Source organism: Trachypithecus francoisi, unplaced genomic scaffold (genome assembly GCF_009764315.1).
Source record: "Trachypithecus francoisi isolate TF-2019V2 unplaced genomic scaffold, Tfra_2.0 Lachesis_group1, whole genome shotgun sequence".
NCBI lineage: Eukaryota > Metazoa > Chordata > Mammalia > Primates > Cercopithecidae > Trachypithecus > Trachypithecus francoisi.
Window position 1 is genome coordinate 117,032,145 of NW_022681454.1, and position 22,159 is coordinate 117,054,303.

The following is a 22,159-nucleotide window of genomic DNA, read 5'->3' on the forward strand; positions in this document are numbered from 1 at the left end:
ATTGTTCTCTGAATAACCAGGAATGAGAAGAGAGGCAAGGAAAATGTTGTCTCTTATAGCCCTGAGACCAACTTGGCTCAACTTCAGAGGTACTTTGCAGATTGAAAACACTTGGATGTATAAAGTATAAAAGCATGAGGTCTGGAGGTAATGGCAATTACAGTTCTTTCATTCATCAAAAACAACTTTAAAGCATTCATTTGGATTTTACCATAGTACTATAGTTCTATAGTAAAATAAAATGCTAACATCAGTCTGGTAGTGATTTATATAGATTTATTATAGATTTATAATAAAATAAAAATGCTGTTGGAATTCTATATTTACACATGCTCCATTTATATACACGCAAACAAATGTCAATATCAATGGTAAAATTTTAGGGTTTTAAAGAGGCACATTTCCTCCTACCTACCTACTTCCATATATTCATTACTCTAAGATGAGTTTTCATAAGCAACATTTAGACTTGTGAAGGAAAAAAAATGAATATTTCTAGTACCTATCTTCTTTCCTTTCAGGCTTTTGTTTGAGAAAAGAAGCAGCACATAAAATCTAAAACAGAAACTAAGGCTGTAAGACCTTCTATAATACATGTTCACACTCATGCATGAGTTGACTGCAATAGGTCAGAAGATATTTGAGCAAAGTAATGCACTTACATGTATATGCACTGCATATAAGTGATACTCTTCAGACAGACACACACACAGACACACACACTCATGTTTCTTGAAAGCAACATGTTAACTATACTATGTAACCCCAGGAATGTATTGTCAAGAATACTTTTATGGTGCAACTGCTGATTATAATTAACCAATAAATACCTCTATATAGCCAACAACACACCATGAAAAGGAAAACAAAAGCCAGTTATTGTGAAACAAAGACAAATTAAAGATACACAAACATCTTGAGTGTTAATATACGAAGAAGACAGTTATTATAAAAGGGTAAGTGAACCCACCTACATTATTGAACGTCTCTTAAATTTACTTAGCCAATTTCTAAGTCTCAATTACTTAGACTTTATAGGCACCCAAGAGTCTGGTCTTTTCGCAAGAAAATACCCCAGCCAAAATCTTTCGCAGCAGCAAACAAAAGACATTTCAAAGTAGGTACCTGTACTTCAGCTTGTCTGTAAGACTTTTCCTCTATGATTATCTACACTTTCAATTGATCAATCATGCCTAGTCTCTTTTTTTTTGGTTATTACTAAGTAATTTAAAAGCTTTAGCAAGCAAATGCTAATATATCTGAAACTATCCATGAATACTTGTCTTTTGGATAAAAATTACAGCAAAATTACAGCATACAAATAGTCTTCTAAGGCCTTATTTTGGTTTCAGTCCTCTGAAGAGACAGTGGTATACCAGTCTCTGGCATAGGTCCTTCTACACCATTTTCTAAAGATTTCCTTGTCTATAAACCTTCAGCAGGATAAAGCCCAGCACCTTTTCCCTGTCCGTTTACTCCACAGCATAGCAACACCACAATTTTCAGGGTAATTTCCCCAGCAGCCATGTGAACTGTGACTTGCTGAGATTACACAAAATTGGTATTTGGACTCCTTTCAAGTTTTACATTCATCACATAATCGGGATATAAAGCATCCCATATAGAGAAAGCAGCATTCAAAGGAATATACAGGATGTGTTTAAATAATACACATTACCAAATTTTACAGCTTTTTTATATTAAAATGATACTAAACACACTATCATGTTAAAATGAAAACACTTTAGATCTAAAAATATATTGTTGAAACAAATGATATAGTGAGAAACAAGACCAAAATTTATTTTTATAAAATACAGTCTATAATTTCAGATACAAAATACTACACATAACTATACTTAAATATCTTCTAAATTATAATTTTAGGATTTATATTTTTAAAAGTTATCTCTTCTGAGTTTCAAATTTAGTATTTTACAACATTCAAATGTCTACATTGAATCTTTATGTTTCTTTTTAAAACTGGAATTGGGCGTGAATACAATTCTAAAATGAGATTCCTGAAGTCAAAGAACTGTGTCTCAGAGAACCTTTCTCCTTAACTCATTAGAACCAAATAACTGCCTTAAAACTACACTTCCTTTCTTTCGACTGGGCTTCAGTTAGAGAGGTTCATGAGTTGGGCTTCATTTTAATGTTTTTCTGGTTTTTGGATATTCCTCTAGGTTATTTTGACATCACTATTACATTGTATCATATCATCTCTCCAAACAAGCTGTTCATTATATGTTGCTGTCAAGTATTTTGCTGAAATATAACCTTCTAAAGGAAGAAATTATGCTTCTTGCTTCAATTTCCCTTAAGCATCAGTGACAATTTCAATCATAACAATTGCCAGGTTTGTACTTTGTATTCTGGATTCCTAATTATATGGGATGATTGAAGGTAATTCAAAAGTGTTTCAGAATTACCTACTGCCAAGATTCTGGAAAATGTCTTTTGCAAAATGGAATGTTAATGCTCTGAGGACTGTATCTGCACTAACACGTTCTGTGCACTTTTGTGGAAGGAGAGTGGAAAGGGCTGTGTTCATCATAACTAATGTGGAAATGCCACTATTGTTCTGCCACTCTGTCAGCAAATACGGATAATCTATTTGGTTTTTATTTTTAATTATATATATTGCTATACTGTTAATGTCTAAAGCCAAATGGTCTAAATTCAAGAGGGGTTGCCTGATGAATATTTAAATGTGATGGTCATTTTTGTGTAGAATTTATAAAAGTATTCCAGACTATGAATGTTTGCATCTGAATGATGAGAGTAAATAACGTTTCCTAAGAATTCTCTAAAATAAGCAATATTTTAATAGATGTTTTAGTTATCAAACATCTCTTTATTTTAAACTCATTTGTTGCACAGAGCTATTAGTTAAGCTCAACTCTTGGTTTGTCTTATAAAATAGCAAGTATTTATTTTCCTATCAAACTTGAGTCTTTGATAACTTTTTCTTACCCTAATCTGCAAAGAAATAGTTGGATATCTTGATTTATTTCTATTTAAATTGGTAAAACCAGCTGCAACAACTGGTATTTGCAAGTGAGTGCGCACACACAGACACATACAGACACACAGACACACAAAGAATAACAATAAAATGAAAAGGCCTATTAGGGAAGTATATTAATGAACTTCATTAAAGAGGGATGGCCAAGAAAGAGGGCCATAACTCCTTTCTCCATTTTTATAAGACGGAGCACAAGTTGCATTTTGCAAGGCTATGGAGTTGTATTTTTTTTCCATTTATACCATTTCTTGGTAAAAGTAAGACTTTTTTTGGTTGTATACACATCTACAGACTCTAAATGTAGGCAAATAAGAACTATGAGACCAGTAAGTCACTTTTGGCTACTTCTGTTATGCTGATCAGGTGAGAAAAATCTGGGATTCATATTAGGAGCCCTTCTGAATAGTTTAATTCCTTTACAGCCCCCATTAGCTGTCAGCTACACCATGGATATTGTCCATGTGCACTTTGAGGTAGTCATTCCTTGTAAACTTCTTATGGCAAAACTGGCATTCTGCCAGTGGACGATTGGGATTATGAGTCATCTTGTGTCGAATCAGCATTTTCTTCAGGCTAAAAGCCAAGTCACAAACCTAGAAAAGACCCAAAGACCAACCATATTATACTGAAAAACCTGAAGACACAACAATTTATCATTTATACAATACACATTATGCAAATTCCTACTATCAAGTATGCAGTAACAGGCATAAAAACAAAAAGCACTCTTGGAATAAACAAAATTTAACACCCACACTATTGGGCCAAGAAAATTAATAAGAGTTACTGCATTTAGTCGGTGTCCTTTGTACCCCAATCACCCTTCCCTTTTCCCAGCTGCCGGATTTAAACATCTCCAGAGAAACAACTCCCTGGCAACAATCCCTTTCTTATCCTAATGGAATGTATTTGCCATTTCATATTAAACTATTTAAGCAAAATGCTTTATGGTCTAGATGGCATCTCTCTCTGTAACATAAATGGCATAAGACATTTCTCACCAGTGATCCCTTCAGTTTAGTACCACTTGTGAAATAAAAAGCTAATGCTGCTTTAAGTATCATAAGCAGAAATGTATTACTCACTGTTTCTTTTCTTTATTTCTTATTATATACACTTTGTTTAACTAAGGAACTAAGGAAATAAATAACAAGTTTATTTCACATGAGCTCTGCCACATTCCCACCTGGCTCAACATGCATTAAACAGCCCCATAACTAAAAATATTAACACAGAAAATGCAAGGCACAACTATCCAAGTTATAAAAAAAGATGGAATTTAAAGTTCGATATTATTCACAAAAATTCCACTGACATGAAACTCTTCAAAACCATATCCGTTGTGAAATAAGACATGTTAAATAATGTGAAAACACCATGAAAAATATAATGAGAGAGGAAATGGCTTGTAAAAATACTGTAAAGAAAGCTGGAGTTTTAAATGAGGTTAGGCTTGGGAAAATCTTACAGTAAAACAAAATGAAAGAAAACAAAAAACCTTTGCCCTTTTTCTTTATGGAGGAAAGAAGATTTACACTCACAGCAATAAGAAACCCAGAAAGGCTCAGGGCCCTAATTGGGTAAGGAGGGGGTAATCCAATAATAATGAATTTTGACACAGAAGTAGCAGCATAGTGTGGTATAAAGAAAATAAGCTTTAGAGTCTGATCACTTTCTAAGGAAGCCTGCTCTGACCTCCTAATTTAAAACTGAAGCCTGTTATCCTTTCTGGATTCCCTTTACTCTGTTCAAATTTACTTTTTACATAGTACCCATCACTGTCTGTCCCACTGTAATTTACCTACTCTCTTGTTTAGTGTCTCTCTCTGCTCACTAGAGTCTCAGCAACATGAGAGCAGGGATCTTCATATATTTTATTCCCTTATGTACCCTAAAGGGTACAACAATTTTTGTAGAGTAAGCACTCAATAAGTATTTGTTGAAGAACCACCTCGAGTTTGAATTCGGACTCTACTATTTACTAAGGAAATTAAATGGACCAAGTATGCCTTTTAACTTTAGTTCCCTCACCTGTAAAATGACAATGTACTTACCTCGCTGGATTATTAAGATTAAATGAAATACTCTGTGTAAATAAGGGCTATACTGTAGACACTCAATAAATGTCAGTGCACATTTTTTTTCTCTTTCATCTTCCTCAGCAGATTGGAAAGAATAGACAAATGTTAACGAGAGGGAGGCAAGGTCAGCACAAGTGGAATACAAAGAAAACACCTCTGTTCCAAAGAGTGGCAGTTCCCTGGAATATACAAGTGACTTTGCAAACAAACAATTTCTCAAAACAAATACAATGCAGCCAGTTCATCTCAGGAAATGACACTTTTCTTTTGGAATAGCTTGTAAGCATAAGGTTTGTAACTCAATACCTTTGAGGCAACTGTAAAACAAAGCCATGTCCATGTCGCAAAATCAGAGGAAAAGGGTAAAGACCCAGGAAACATGCAACAGCATAACATATGATGGCAGACTGTAAAGTATATAAATTATAATAATCAATATAAAAGTATTAAGTACCCTTATTAAAAGATAAGGTTCAATTAGGGTAAAAAGCAAACTGCAAACACACACATACTGTACTTAAGAAATACGGTTACAAAATAATAACACACACACAAACACTATTTTAAAAGAGGGATTAAAATGTGCATAAAACTATATAAAATGAGGCTGATAGAGTGTAATGGACACTAAGTAGTACTCCCTCAAAAGAATCTTGGCGAGACAGAGAGACAGCAAGCCTTTGAAGAACCAGGAGTATCACTTGTATGAATGTCTCTTAGTCAAAGATTTATATACAGGATGCTCATACAGACTCATATATAAAAGTGAAAATTACAAACGACTTACTTGGCCAATTAAAGTTAATAAGCATAATCATTTTGATATAATCAGACTCAGAAATATTTTTCAGCTGTTAAAAATATTAATCTTTTTTTTTTCTGAGTCAAGATGTCGCTCTGTTGCCCAGGCTGGAGTGCAGTGGCACAATTTTGGCTCACTGCAGCCTTGACCTCCCTGGACTCACATCTTAGCCTCTGGAGTAGCTGGGACTACAGGCAGATGCCACCATGCCCAGCTAATTTTTTTTTTTTTTTTTGTATTTTTTAGCTATAAGATTTTACCATGTTGCTCAGGCTGATCTCCAACTCCTGGGCTCAAGCGATCCTCTTGCCTCAGTCTCCTAAAGTGCTGGGAAAACAGACGTGAGCTATCACGTCCAGCCAAGATAGTAATTTCAAAAATACTTAAAGGCAAGAAGAAACATAAAGAAAGGAAAGTAGAATAATAAGATCAATGCAACTTAGTCTACGATATTGAAATAAAAATTATAACTGTATCCATATTAATAAGTATATGAAGGAAATGTCAATAGATTAATATTAGCTGACATCAGTTGGAAAACTGGGGATCTTTTTTTGGTCTTCTTATTAAAAAGTACATTTTTATAATCAGGAAGTATTATTTTGGAATGAAAAAATGCAGTCAGTTGGGTGATGGTTCCATGTTCACTTCGCAGCAAGTCCACTCACATCAGACTTCTGCCTTGGACTTCTTAACTCTCCCCACAGCTCTCTGAAATGTTATGGATGATCTCTACATTGCTAAATCCTGGCACTTTTGAGCCCTCATTTAACATGAATTCTTAGCATCATTTGACATACATGACCACTTTCCCCTGTCATTCCTTTAGTTTCTATAATGACCTACTTTCCTTGTTTTCCTTCTAACTATCTGGCCTTTTATTCCCTTTTGTTTTCTGGAATAGGCCCTTCCTCCATCCTAAGTAAGTAAGTCAGGATTTCAGTGCCCAATCCTTGGCTTTCTTCTCCATTCACTAGGTATTTTCTCCTCTGGTGATCTCAATCGTATTCATACCTTTTGTTACCACATATATGGAGATCACTAGCAAGTAATATTTTTAGTGCAGTCCCCCTTCTGATCTCAACAGTGGAGTACTTAACTGACCACTTGGATAGTTCACTGGTACTCCAAACTTCCTATGTCTAAAACTGAACTCAGAATTCTTGTCTCCCAAACCTTCAGAATTCTTGTCTCTCAAACCTAAGTCTCAAAAAATGGTCTGACTCTCCATCTGGTTTGACTGTAAATGTGGCAGTTAACCTTCACCCAATGTCTCACTCTCCTCATCTGATCCAATCAATTACAAAGTTCCACCAGCTCTTCTTTGCACATCTTTCTCAAAGACATGAAGGCATCTAATCGTCTCCATGTCCACTGCCACCACCTTAGTCAGAGACACTGTTTACTCAGACCAGTGCTTCTCTCTCACTAAGAAAATGTTTCAGCATGCAAGTGTAGTATCTGTATTTTTAAATAAAACATACACATGCACTACTGTTTTTATATATTATATTAAAGACAGACAAAATTTTGATGAGAAAGGCAAAATAAATATTTTAATGGTAATTTAATATTTATGGCTTTATATTTTCACTAGGTAAGATTTTCAGACGGGATACATATTTAGGGCTGGAGTCATCCTTAACAAATGTAAAGGCAAGATGTCTCCTTAATAATTTCCATTTTTGGCTTACTTCTCATTGCATATGATGATGTCATTATATTTTATCTCAAATTGCTACTGACTAGTAGTATTAACTCTGCTTTCTTTTCGTTATCTTCTGTTTGTATCATTAGTATTATTTTCAATCCGTATTTCTGTACAGGCTTCTTTTAGCCACTTGTTCATTTTGTAAGCATTACTTTATTTAAAAACAGATAATATACTCCATATCTCTGTTAACCTAAGAGACACAAATTGCAATCCTAAGAGTGCACTGAAAGCAAACAAGTGCCTCGGGACTGTCCGCCAACCAGCACCAACGTGGAATTGACATTCTTCCCTTTGATCACACATGTTACTGCACCTCAGAAGAGACCAGCCAGCAGTGCCCAAGCCAGGGCGCCAAAGTTAAATCTTCTGTTTAATGATAATAAAGTTTAATTGTGTTCCTGTTTTTAAAATAGCCACATACAAAAAGTACTTAGGAATACATCTAACCAAGGAGGTGTTCTACTTTACAAGTAGAGCTACAGAACACTGCTGAAAGAAATCACAGATGATACAAACAAATGGGAAAATATTCCATGCTCAGAGATTGGAAGAATCAATATCATCAAAATGGCCATACTGCTCAAAGCAATCTACAGATTCAATGCCGTTACTATCAAATATCAAACAACCAATATCATTTTCCACAGAACTAGAAAAAATTATTCCAAAATTTATACAGAACCAAAAAAAAAAAAAAAAAAAAGCCCAAATAGCCAAAGCAATCCTAAGCAGAAAGAACAAAGCTGGAGGTATCACATTACCCAATTTCAAACTATAAGGCTACAGTAACCAAAACAGTGGGATACTAGTACAGAATCAGACACATATACCAATGCAACAGAATAGAGAAGCCAAAAATAAAGTCACACACCTACAGCCATCTGATCTTTGACAAGGTTGACAAAAAATAAGAAACAGGGAAAGGGCTCCCTATTCAATAAACACCTATTGAATAAGCACTGGGATACTGGCAAGCCATATGCAGACAAATGACACTGGATCCCTACCTTTTAACATATACAAAAATTAACTTTAAGATGAATTAAAGATTTAAATGTAAGAGCTCAAAACTATAAAAATCCTAGAAGAAAACCTAGGAAACACCATTCTGGACAGAAGTCTTGGGAAATAATTTATGACTAAATTCTCAGAAGCAATTGCAACAAAACAAAAGATTCACAAGTGAAACCTAATAAAACTAAAGAGCTTCTGCACAGCAAAACTATCCATAAAATTGACAACTGACAGAATGAGAGAAAAATATTCACAAACTGTGTATCCAATAGTTCTAATATCCAGAATCTGTAAGGAAATTAAACAGTTGAATAAGCAAGAAACAACCCCATTAAAAAATGCAACTGTAGTATCTGTATTTTTAAATAAAACATACATTTGCACTACTGTATTTATATATTATTGTAAGAGACATTCACAAACACTTCTCAAAAGAAGACATATAAGTGGACACAAACATGAAAAAATGCTCATCATCACTGATCATTAGATAAATGCATATCAAAACCACAATGAGATATCATCTCACACTAGTCAAAATGGCTATTGTTAAGAAGTCAGCCAAGAACGGTGGCTCACACCTGTAATCCCAGCACTTTGGGGGGCCAAGGAGGGCAGATCACCTAAGGTCAGGAGTTCGAGACCAGCCTGACCAATATGGAGAAACCCTGTCTCTACTAAAAGTACAAAAATTACTGGGTGTGGTGGCGGGTGCCTGTAGTCCCAGCTATTGAGGAGGCTGAGACAGAAGAATTGCTTGAACCCGGGAGGCGGAGGTTGCAGTGAGCTGAGATCGTGCCACTGCATTCCAGCCTGGGCGACAGAGTGAGACTCTGTTTCAACAAAAACAAAAACAAAAACAAAAAAAACAAAAAAAGAAGTAGAAAAAACAACAGATGCTGGTGAGGCTGCAGAGAAAAGGGAATGCTTATACATTGTTGGAGGGAATATGAATTAGTTCAGCCACTGTGAAAAACAGTCTGGAGATTTCTAAAAGAACTTAAAACAGAACTACCCTTCAACCTAGTAATCCCATTCATTACTGGGTATTCATGCAAAAGAAAACAAACCATTCTACCAAGAAGACATACGCACTTGCATGTTCACTGCAGAACTATTCACAATAGCAGAGACATGGAATCAACCTAGGTGCCATGAACAGTGGACTGAATAAAGAAAAAGTGGTGCATATACAACCATGGAATACTATGCAGCTATAAAAAAAGAATGAAATCATGTCCTTTGTAGCAACATGGATGCAGCTGGGGGCCACTATCCTAAGTGAATTAATGCAGGAACAGAAAACCAAACACTGCACATTCTCTCTTTTAAGTGGGAGCTAAACATTGACATAAAGGTGGTAACTAACTATAGAGACTGGGGACTAGTAGAGCAAGGAAGGAGGGGAGGAGGCAAGGGTAGAAAAACTACTGGGTACTCTGCTCAGTACCTGGCTGATGGGATCATTCACACCTCAAACTTCAGCATCATGCAATATAACCATGTACAACAAACCTGCAAATGTACTCTGAATCTCAAAGAGAAGTTGAAAAAAAAAAATGGGACTCGAAGTGGTAATTTTTTCTTCCCATATTCCAACGGATGTCGTGTATGCCTGCTTCAATGTACATCTCGTCACTCTGAAAACTAAAGCCTAGATTATTGCAACAGTCAGCTTCAATCATCCTCAGATAGAGGTGGTACAACTTCCCCTCTCTGCAGGAAATGTTTGGAATTGTGGGGGGTATTAAATGGGGAATATTACTTGCATTCTGCATAGGGGCAAGCATGCAAGTAATGCCCTCTAATGTGCAGGACACGCTCATACAGGCCAAAAGTAACCCACTGCGAAATACTATCTGAATCTTCCTGCATTCCTCCTCCTCCCCTCCAGTCCATGCTCCACATAACAATTGAAATGACTTTTTGAAAACACAAATGTCACAATATTACCTAAAATTATTCCATGGTTTTTCGCTGCTTGTAGGGTAATCACTGAGCTCTCACCAAACCAAATAGGCCTCCTGCAGGTTCTTGAAGATATCACTGGGCTTCCTGCCTCAGAACTTTCTCACTTCTCTTTACTCAGCTTACTCTTACTCATCCTTAGGAAGCCCACGTGACTCATCTGCCGGCTGATGGTCTCTGTTAAATGCTCTCACAGCAGCCTTTACTTTTCCTTCATGACACTTTCCTCAAGTGTCATTCATGATTCGTGTTATTTTTTTATGTCTGTCTCCTTGTTAAACTAAGGAACATGAGGGCAAGAGTAGCCACTACATAAATATTTCTTGAATTAAATAAACAAATAACGGTTGATAGATTCACTGATCGATTGACTGATTGAATCCCTATAGGCAATATAAGTATCCCCAAAGACTGCAGAATCATTCTGGAGAAACTGAAGACAGTGTCTATGGAGAGTACTTTCAAGTGAAAGAAATGCTAAATTGTTTTTATAGGTATATATTAAAATTCATAGTCATAAAGAAGATCGGTTATAACATTTATCCCCCGTGTTCTATTTCTCTCGCCCCTTCTCCAAACCCAATGTCAACATAAAAAACTGATACCAAATTCTTCAATGGCTCCTTATTAGATTCACAATACCTTTCTTAATATGGCTGCAAAGCCTCTAATTCTCTTTTTTACTTCACCCTGCACTCCTCTCTTTCTCTCACTGTGCTCCAGTTTCACCAGCCTTCTCCTTCCCCCATGCCCATTCCCAGCCTCAATTCATGCTGTTCCTCTCCTGAGATGCTCTTTTCCCCATGGCTGACTCTTCTTATCTTTTAGGTTACTTAGAGTCGCTTTCACGGAGAATTTTTCCCTAACTATTCATTTATAGCCTCATGGCTTTTTTCTGCCTTCTCTTTCCCAGTCTTTATCATGAATTGTAATTACATGTTAATTCATGTATTTGGTTTTTCGTTTTTGTTTTTCTCTGGAGACATGGTGTCTCTCTGTCACCCAGGCTGGAGTGCAGTGGTCTGATCATAGCTCACTGCAGCCTAGACTTCCTACGCTCAAGCAATCCTCCCACCTCAGACTTCTGAGTAGCTGAGACTACAATTGTGTGCCACCATGCCCAGCTAATTTTTTATTTATGTTTTTTGTAAATATGAAGTCTTGCGATGTTGCGCAGATGGGTCTTGAACTACTGGGCTTAAGCGATCCTCCTGCTTAAGCCTCCCAAAGTGCTGGGATTACAGGCATGCGTCACCATGCCTGGTGTCATGTATTTGTTTAATGTTATACTCCACAAGAATGTGAGTTCTATGAGGGTGGGACATGGCATCTTCTACTATTTCATCCCAGTGCCCAGCACAGGGCCTAGGCTTAACTATCTTACAACTTTCACCATGTGCCAGGAGCCACTCTTAACAATTTCTAAATATTAACTTGTTCAATCCTCACAGTCACGCTTTTAAGTAGATACTAATGTTACCATTAAACCCATTTTACAGAAGAAAATGAAAACACAAAATGTTAACTAGGTTTCCCAGGTTCAAAGAACTAGGCAGTGTTTCCAGAATTTAAACCCAGACAGTCTGGGTTCAGAGTCTATCCTCCCTCCCAAGGGCCGACTATTACTAAAATATCTCATTTCAAACAGAGATATGTGAACTCACCCTACTTTTTCCATTTGCCTGGCTGACACCATTAACAAATATATTAAAAAACCACTGTGAGAATGTAAGAAAGGTTCTCAGACAGTTCAGCTTGCCACTGTGGTGGGAGGGATACAAAGTGCAAGTCCATTTGCACAGTTACCATGGGAAAATGAGAGCAATGGCAAGCTGGAAAAAATGGAAAGGAAGTTGAGCAAGATGCTGAAATCATTGATAATGGGTCTCAATTAAGGAAGTCCTAGAAGCTCCACACTGGAGATGAGATGGGAACAATCCAACAGCTTGCTGAATGAGAGCCAGAGTACAGGATTAAATATCAGGAGAGAGTACCTGATGTCACAGTTGTAAAGCTGACTACCCAGACATTAAAAGCTGTTTTCATGAACTTGAATGCAGTCAGTAAAAGACTCCAAATGATGCTCTGTATAAATCAGCCAAATGCAAGAACATTCATTTTACAAACAGGGGAGAGCAAAAACGAGTTCAAACAGTATAACACGGATGCTTCCTTTTCTTTCTACCTGTGATTCTTATCCAAACTTTCACCCTACTCCAACTTAGAAGTGTTATTAGCAAAATATTTATTCTTCCTCTAGACTGGAAGTAAACTGATTTTGTTTTAAAATAGAGTGAAATAAGATGTTTAACAGAAAGCACCTTGGGAAATTCTATACAAATATCTTCAGTTAACACATACTTATCACATATAATGTGCCTACCACTTCTTCTGGGAAGAAAATGACAAAGAACACACTGTATAGCCTTTGTGGAGTCCACATTATAAGTAGAAACATTTGTAAAGTCACGAGCATAGTACAAAGAGAGGAACAGAAGAGTGCAGTCCATGGCTTGGAGAGAAGAGGGCAGGCTTTAAGGAAAATGTGGCAGAAGGCCTGATCTGGAAGGATGCATGGAGGTTTATCATGTCCTAAGGGGGCGGGGATCATATGACAGGGAGAGGGAAGAAGATAGGCACAGGTACTGTGAGTGCAAAGAACATGGCTCAGTTGGGGAAGTGAAAAGAATTTACAGAAGCTAAAGATTAGATGTCACTAGAGAAATAAATTGAAAATAAATTAGAGTTGAAAGCTGGAAACAAATCCTGGAAATCATGGTAATCATAACAAGAGAGTGGAAGTATATTTTGTAAGTGGTGGGAATTCACTAAAGGATTCTAAATAGACACTGAAACTAAAGTATAATTCAGTTAGCAAGCAAGAGAGTATGAAACTGGATCCAGGGAGGCCAGTACTATTGTTCCACTCCAGGCCAGAAATGATTTCAACATGAACAAAAGCAGGAGTTATTAATTCACTTATTTATCCATTCAAAATATTGAATGCTTCCCACATGCCAGGCACTGTTCTAGGCTTGAGGATCCAACAATAAATAATAAAGACAAAACCTTGTTGTCATGGAGCTTATAATAAATGATAAATAAGTTTATTAAACAAACAAATTTTTGGTAGATATAAGTGCCATGATGACAAATAATATAGAATGAGAGCTAAGGAAGTAATGGAGATAAGAGAGAAAGTAATCTGAGCAGAGATCTGAAAGAAGCACATGAGCAGGCCATGAAGAAACCTGGAGAAAGGTGTTCTAGGCAGAAGCAACAGCAGATGCAAAGGCCAAGATGTAGATGCAGGGTAGGTTCAATGTGTCCAAAGAAGGGTAAAGAGCCCATGTGACCAGAGTGAGGTGGAGGGTGCTGATGAAGTCAAAGAGAGCAGAGTGGGAGAGTGAGGGCTGCAGGTCATGTGAGGTCTTTCAGACCATGATAAAACTTGTTTTCACTCTAAATGAGATACACAGTCATGGGAAGGTTTGAGCAAATGAATACGATATTCATTTTACAAATATATAATCTGACTCAGGTTCTACGAAGATTACTCTACATGACAAGTTTAGGAGAGACTGTTGGGAGCAAAGACAGAAGTAAAAAGATATTGCAATATTCCAGGAGACTGAGATAAAGCTGTAGAGTTATGAGAATTATTCAGACCCTGAACTTATTTTAATGTAGAACCAACTGGTTATGCTACTGGATTGGATGTGAGAGGGTGTGAGAGAATTAGAGAAATGAAGGTGACAATGAGAATTTACAGATGGTGGTATGTTTGAAAAACAGATAGAAGCAAAGGCAGGAATTACAGGGTCTGAGTGAAAGCCGCATGGTAAACTGCTTAGAAAGACCTGGGTTTTGACCCTAGAATCTTTTCTTTTTTTTTCCTTTTTTGAGACAGAGTTTTGTTCCCTTGCCCAAGCTGGAGTGTAGCGGCACGATCTTGGCTCACTGCAACCTTGAACTCTAGAATCTTGACTTGCTGTGAACTGTAGGCAAGTCACTCAACCTCAATGAACCTCGATTGCTTCATATACATGCAAATAACACCTATATATTCCTGAGTTTTAGTGGAGATCAGAGAGAATATATGCAAACCGTAGATCTCTGTGCCTTTCCCGTCACAAGACCTTAACTAGAATAGTGGCTATCATTCATGGCTTAGGGAAAAAGAGGTGTCCAACATGAGGCTCAGATATGTGATTTGGGTTATTTGGGGATGGTACAGTACTCAGAGATATGGGAAATGGAAAGGATCATGTTGACAGATTAAGAAAGCTGGGAGATCATGATTTCAGTTTGAAATACAAGAGAGATGTCCTATAGGCAGTTGAAAATATCTGCCTAGGGTTCAAAAGAGAGACTTGGGCAGGAGAAAGAAAGATTTCAAAGTTATCGCTATAGGCATGCTGGGCCATTTGCACAGCCTGGAATGACTGTGCCTAAGAGATTAAAGTAGTATTAATGAGTGACGTGTCATTTGAGCAAAATTGTAAAAAACTGATTATATATGTGTATATATATATGTATGTGTGTGTATATATATATCCATTTTATCATGGTTACTCAATTTACCAACAAACTGGGTAACCATGATGAAATGAACAAATTTCTAGAAACACACAGCAATTACCAAAACTGACTCATGAAGAAATAGAAAAATTAAAAAGACCAATAAAGAGGTTGAATCAAATAAAAAACATACCAACAAGGAAAAGTCCAGGATCAGGTGGCTTCACTGATAAATTCTACCAAACATTTAAAGAAGAATTAACACCAATTCTGTAAGTCTTTCAAAAAGACAGAAGAGGAGGAAACATTCCCTAACTCATTGTGTAAGGCTAGCATTACCTTAATACCAAAGTCAGACAAAGATGTTATGAAAAAACAAAACTGCAGACCAAAATCTCTTATAAATCTAGATGCAAAAATCCTAAAACAAACAAACAAGCAAAGTACTAATTGAATCTCAGAGCGTATTAAAAGGGTTCTAAACCATGACCAATGGGGATTTATCTCAGGACTCCGACAGTGGTTCAAATAAGAAAATCAAAGCAATATATTATACTAACAGAACAAAGGGGAAAAAACATAGTCATCTCAATTGATGTAGAAAAGGCATCTGACAAACTTCAACATCCTCTCTTGATTAAAAAAAAACACCTCAGGAAGGTAGGAGAAAAGGGAAATTTCTCAACAAAATAAAGGGCATTTATGAAAAACCCACCATATTCAATAGTGAAAGACTGAAAAAGAATGCCACATATAAGAGCTAAAACTACATTTTCCTTATACCACATATAAGAGCTAAAACTACAAGATTCTTAGAGAAAAACAAACAAACAAACAACAACAACAAAAAAAACCAGAAGGACAAATCCCACAACCTTGGATTTGGCAATGAATTCTTAGATGTAACACCAAAAGCATGATCAAATAGAGAAAAAAATGCATAACGGGCACTTCATCAACATTAAAAGTCCTTATGCATCTCAAGATATTTTCAACAAAGTGAAAAGAAAACCTACAGAATGAAAAAAATATTTGCATATCATATGTCTGATAAGAGCCTAATATCCAAACTTTAAAACCTCTTAAAACTCAACAACAAAAAAAAGACAATACTATTTTAAAATGGGCAAAGGACTTGAAGAAACATTTCTCCAGAGAAGATACAGAAATGGTCAGGAAGCATATGGAAAGATGCTCACCACCATTAGTTCTTTGGGGAATGTAAATCAAAACCATAGTCAGATATGTCACACCCACCAATATGGGTAATTAAATAAAAAATAAGTGTTGGCAAGAATGGGGAGAAATTGGAATCCTTGTGCATTGCTGATGGAAATAAAAAATGGTATTGCTCCTGAGGAAAACAGTATGTTGGTTCCCAAAAAAAGTTAAACAGAATTACCAAATGCCTCAGCAATTCAATCCTAGGTATATACCCCAAATAATTGAAAACAGGTGCTGAAATACTTGTATGCCCATGTTCACCACAGCACTATTCACAATAGTCATAAGGTAGAAAGAAGTGTCCATCAACAGATGAATGGATAAACAAATTGTGATATAAAAATATAATGGAACATCATCCAGCCATAAAAAGGAATGACCTACTGATACATCAGACAATGTGGATAAACCTTGAGAACATTATGCTCAATGAAAGAAGCCAGTCACAAAAGATCACATATTGTATATTTCATTTATATGAAATATCTAGAATAGGTAAGTCTATAGAAGCGAAAGCAGATTGGTAGCTGCTAAGGGATGAGGGAAGTGGGGTGTAAATGTTTATTGGGTATGGAGTTTTATTTTGTGATGATGAAAATATTTTGGAGTTAGAGAGGTGGTGCTTGTACAACACAGTCAATATACTAAATGTCACCGAACTGTTCACATTAGAATGGTTAATTTTATATCATGTGAATTTCACCTCAATTAAAAAACTGCATCACCTGGGTAGGGTGACAGTGTGGAGAACACACACACTGGAGACTGGATGTAGATGAAACAGTGAAGGTCTGAGCTATGTGTTACAAGTAGAAATGAAAACTAAGAGAAATTAATGAATCTGAGAGCTCTTTAAGAGGGAGAGAGACTGGAGTGGGGTGGGAAAGGGTGACTTCTATCCCCAAAAAGTAGGTTAAGAGGACAAGATTTTGCAGCAAAGGCAGACAGTTCTCTACTGAGCAGTCTGCGTTTCAGAAATGTTCAGGAGGCACTTAAAAATATGGATCTCTACTCAGTAGATCAGTATGGGCTGCAAATGAAGATTTCAGAGTTTTAAACACATCATAGAAATAAATGGGATGGAAGCAGATAGAAAAAAGTCAACTTGTAACATCGTAGTTTTAAAAAACATAGCATGACGTTTCAATTCACCTAAGGGAATATTCAACAAAAGCATTCAGCATAGATTAAAAGATGGGTTAAATGTGATGGTAGAAAGATGTCCATATGCAGATAGTATTTAATTTCTGGGCTGTATCAGTTATTTGTGCAGCAGTACAATTAAACCATCTAAATAGGGTTTGTCTTTATGAAAATGCTTCCAATAAAAGCAGCAATGACTTAAACTAATTGAAATCACTGAACTAGGACTGTAGCTCCGTTCAGTATAGAGCTTTATATGTGTGCGTTTTTTTCTCTACAACTGTTTCTTTCCTCAAAAGAAGTGTACTGTTAACAAAAGTATTTTTATGAGTATGCCCACTGGGAGTACATTGTTGCCTTAACCTTACCACTGAAGTTTCATGAAAGGACAAGGAAAACATCTTGTGTTTGTGAGTTTCCTTTCATATGGACTGCTTACCCTATGCTGTATCCATTGGGACATGATGATGGATCTAAGTTCTGAAATTTCCCTCAACATTTAAGCAGAATTCTGCACTGTGCCATATCACATTGTACAGCTTTAATGTTTTTTCTTACATTGATTCCCTAACATGTATCGATTCTTTGTCAACTACCAATCCCACACAAAAGAACAGTGTTTTTTTCCCCTAAATTGATCAATATTCAGATTAATTTTACTGTTAACAGTAGTATTCTTTTCCTTTCAGAAATAATGTATGCTATGTCAAATAATTCAATTTTAATTCAAATGTCATAAGCAGAAAACTTAGACAACCCTTAGTAACAGCATTATTTAACACAAAGGAGTTTATATGCATTTTGGAATTTTGTACATGTTTGGCTTTACCCAAGTAAATAATATGTATGACCAGTCGAATCTCCGGTTTAACTGTCATTAATCAGTAAAGATTTGGCCAGACACATGAAAGCTGCCTTAAATCATCATGCATTTACACCTTGGAAGAACAACACAACGGTATTAAAACAGGGTACAAGCATGTCTAAAAGAAAATCAGAACTTATTTGCTGCCAACAAACCAGATGAATAAAATGATTACAATGCAGCTACATATATTATGCAGGAAAAAGCTATAAATAGCACAAGACATTAACAGGCATAGGCACATACCAGCAATGCAACACACACACCCACACCCACACACACATACACACACACTCCTATTTCCTGTTATTGGAAGACACTATGGGGAAAAAAAATTCCAAACTCACATCACACTGAAAAGGCTTTTCTCCAGTGTGCGTCCTCTTGTGCTCATCCAGGCCTCGCTTCTGGCTGAAGGCCTTGCTGCACTCTGAGCACTTGTACGGCTTCTCCTGCAGTCAACAAAAAGAGACCACCAAAATTGCCAGTGAATGAATGAATGCAGAGCCCTCCATATTCAAGTGACTGTTACAGGATCTACGGGATACTGCAGCAAATTCACAGATATGCTGATATGGTTTGGCTGTGTCCCCACCCAAATTTCATCTTGAATTGTAGTTCCCATAATCTCCATATGTCATGGGAAAGACCTGATGGGAGGTAATTGAATCATGGGGGTGGTTACCCCCATGCTGTTCTCATGATAGTGAGTGAATTCCCACAAGATCTGATGGTTTTATAAGGGGCTTTTCCCACTTTGCTCCATGCTTCTCTCCTCCTGCCGCCATGTGAAGAGGGATGAGTGAGCTTCCACCATGACTGTAAGTTTCCTGAGCCCTCCCCAGCCATGCAGAACTGTAGTGTCAATTAAACCTCTTTCCTGTATAAATTATCCAGTCTCATTATTCCTTCATAGTGGTGTGAGAACAAACTAATATAGGTAGTATGAGCAATTTTACATTTTCAGGGGAAACAGGAAAAATCTACATCTGTTGGACACTGAAAATGACTAGCTCAAGGCAGTTCAGTTTCAACACTGGACTGTGCTACATTTCTTCCAATGATGTCCTGTCTTTGCAATGGTGGACACTGGATGGTTGCTGTGATGTAACTGCTTACACTTCTAGGTTGTTTCTTTTGATCTACGGGTACCCTAAAAATCTATGGAGATACTCAGGGCATCATGAATGAAGAAAGTTTGAGAATCCTTGATCTAGAGGGTACAAATTGTTTACTGTCTAAGAGGAATTCCTAGAAATAAAAACTTTAGAATTAAATTTTCTACAGATTTTGGGAGATAAGTTCAAAAATAAATCAACTATGATTTATGTGTTTTCTTTTTGTTGTTGAGACGGAGTCTCCCTCTGTCACCCAGGTTGGAGTGCAGTGGCATGATCTTGGCTCACTGCAACCTCTGCCTCCCTGGTTCAAGCGATTCTCTTGCCTCAGCCTCGTGAGTAGCTGGGACTACAGGCGCCTACCACCATATTCAGCTATTTTTGTTGTTTTTGTTGTATTTTTAGTAGAGATGGCGTTTCACCATGTTGACCAGGCTGGTCTCAATTCCTGACCTCAAATGATCCACCTGCTTTGGCCTCCCAAAGTGCTGAGATTACAGATTTGAGCCACCGCGCCTGGCTGATTTATGTATTTTCATTTCTATTACCTCATATTTTTCCAGGAGGATATTCTTTTATAAAATCTAAATTACATTTCTTAAATGAGGCATTTTTATTATAAAAACAATAAAGAAAACTTAAGGCAAAGAAGTATCTCAAAATGAAGAGAAAAAATAATTTATAATTCCTTAGCCATCTTTGATACCAGGAACTTAGTCATATCACCATCTTTTTAGTCTGGATTAATTGTGAAATAAATTAATTAATATTATTCCATTCCAACAGTTTGCAAGTTACTACTTAGTGCATCATTAAAAAGTTTCGTTCAGATTTAGGTAAACTTGCAGTGAGTTTTTTTTTTTATCAAATATATCTTCAAAAATATTGCTATAAATGTTCTTGGGCTGGGCATGGTGGCTCATGCCTGTAATTCTAGCACTTTGGGAGGCCGAGGCAGATTAATTATCTGAGGTCAGCAGTTTGAGACCAGTCTGGCCAACATGGTGAAATCTCATCTCTACTAAAAATACAAAAATTAGCTGGGTGTTGTGGCGGGCACCTGTAATCCCAAGTACTCCGGAGGCTGAGGCAGGAGAATTACTTGAAACCAGGAGGTGGAGGTTGCAGTGAGCCAAGATTGCTCCATTGCACTCCAGTCTGGGTGACAAGAGCAAAACTCCCTCTCAAAAAGAAAACAAAAACATTTTTGAATTGAGGTAGTGTATGCATGTTTCTTGTTAACAAGTTGTATTTATATTTTCTCCCTAGTATCAAAAATCTATAACGTTTTTTGCAGACCCATAAAAAACAGTATGTAAATAACCAGACAGACATACATGTGCCCACCAACTAGCCTAAGAAATCTAACCTTCTCAGTACAGGTGCTGCTCTCAATTGCCTCCTCCCCCACCACCTGCAGCACTGTCCCATCTCCTCAGGGATGACAGCTCCCTCAGATATGTTAAGTACCATTCCCTTGCCTTTCTCTATATTGTTACTACCTATGTATGGATGGAACCTTAAGATAGAGTATTATTTTGCCATTTGAAAGTATGTAAATACTATCATACTGTATTCACTTTTTGTGCGTGTTGAGATATACTTTATCATTGTTCAACATTATCCTCACAGGTTTCTAAGCCTCACTTTCATTTTTGTGAACACATGTAGCTCATATTTACTAATTTTCAATGTTGTGCCATATTACATTAAACACATGTATACCGCAAGTTATTTATATACATTCTCCAATGATGGACAGCTATGTTATTCCCAGTTGTACACTCTTATAAATAATGTTGCCCTGAAAAATCTTGTACACTTGAATATAGGTGAAAGCAACTCTCTAAGGGATGTGTACCTAGAAGTGGGACTGACTCTTCAACTTTTCTACGAATGAACAAATAGCTCTGCAAAGTTAATAAACCAAGTTAATAAACCATTTTATACTCCAATATTCAGTGTATCCTTGTGATTCTATCACTTTGTTTTAGATGTTTTGAGACTTTTATTACATATGTAAGTATACATAAATTTTAAACTATTATATTATTGGAAATTAGAACCTTTTATCATTTTGACATGACCTTCTCTATCTGTAATAATTCTTCATTACCTTGAAATTAATGTGACTGCAATATAGCTATAAAAGCTTTTTAAAATTAGTATTTGCCTGCTATACCCATCTTTTTGCTTTCAAACAGCCTATATCCTTATGTATGGGGAGTAACTTTTATAAACAGCATATGACTAGATTTTTTTCACCCAAACTTTTTTGTGATCCAAAGATTATTTCTATCTAAGATGGCAAGTTTTGCCTCTTTACAAATTTGTGATTACTGATATACTTGAATATATTTCTAATATTTATTTTGTGCACTACTATTATCCTATTTGTTTTACAAGTTTTTCCCATATATTTTATTACATATTTTAGATTGATCCTTTCCCTGGTACTACTTTAAAAGTTATTATCTCTATTTCTATCCTTTTAATGGTTATCCTTAAAATATTTTACTTTGTATATTTAAAACTAAAGTTTATCCATATGTTTTCTCTCCTACTGAATAATACAGGTACCGTAGAATGATCCTCTTACAAGTTAGTATGTAGCAGTATTTTATTTATGTCTTGATTTTTAATGCTTGTCTTAGTCACTTTGAGCTGCCATAACAAAATAC

General features: G+C 36.4%; 1 protein-coding gene across 2 annotated transcripts in view; it reads right to left on the reverse strand.

The window, feature by feature from the left end:
* Positions 1–256: 256 nt before the first annotated feature.
* The window catches only part of PRDM5 (PR/SET domain 5), a 225,757-nt gene continuing 203,854 nt past the window's right edge, over positions 257–22,159 (reverse strand). The window contains exons 14-15 of one of the 2 annotated variants that reach the window (XM_033215138.1): positions 18,708–18,812; positions 257–3,621 (exon numbers count right to left, since the gene is read on the reverse strand). In XM_033215138.1, coding sequence (XP_033071029.1) covers positions 3,457–3,621; positions 18,708–18,812 — 270 coding nt within the window. In that variant the 3' untranslated portion in view covers positions 257–3,456. Of the gene's footprint in view, positions 3,622–18,707; positions 18,813–22,159 lie in introns of those variants that run through there. The other variant, XM_033215139.1, reaches the window with a different exon arrangement.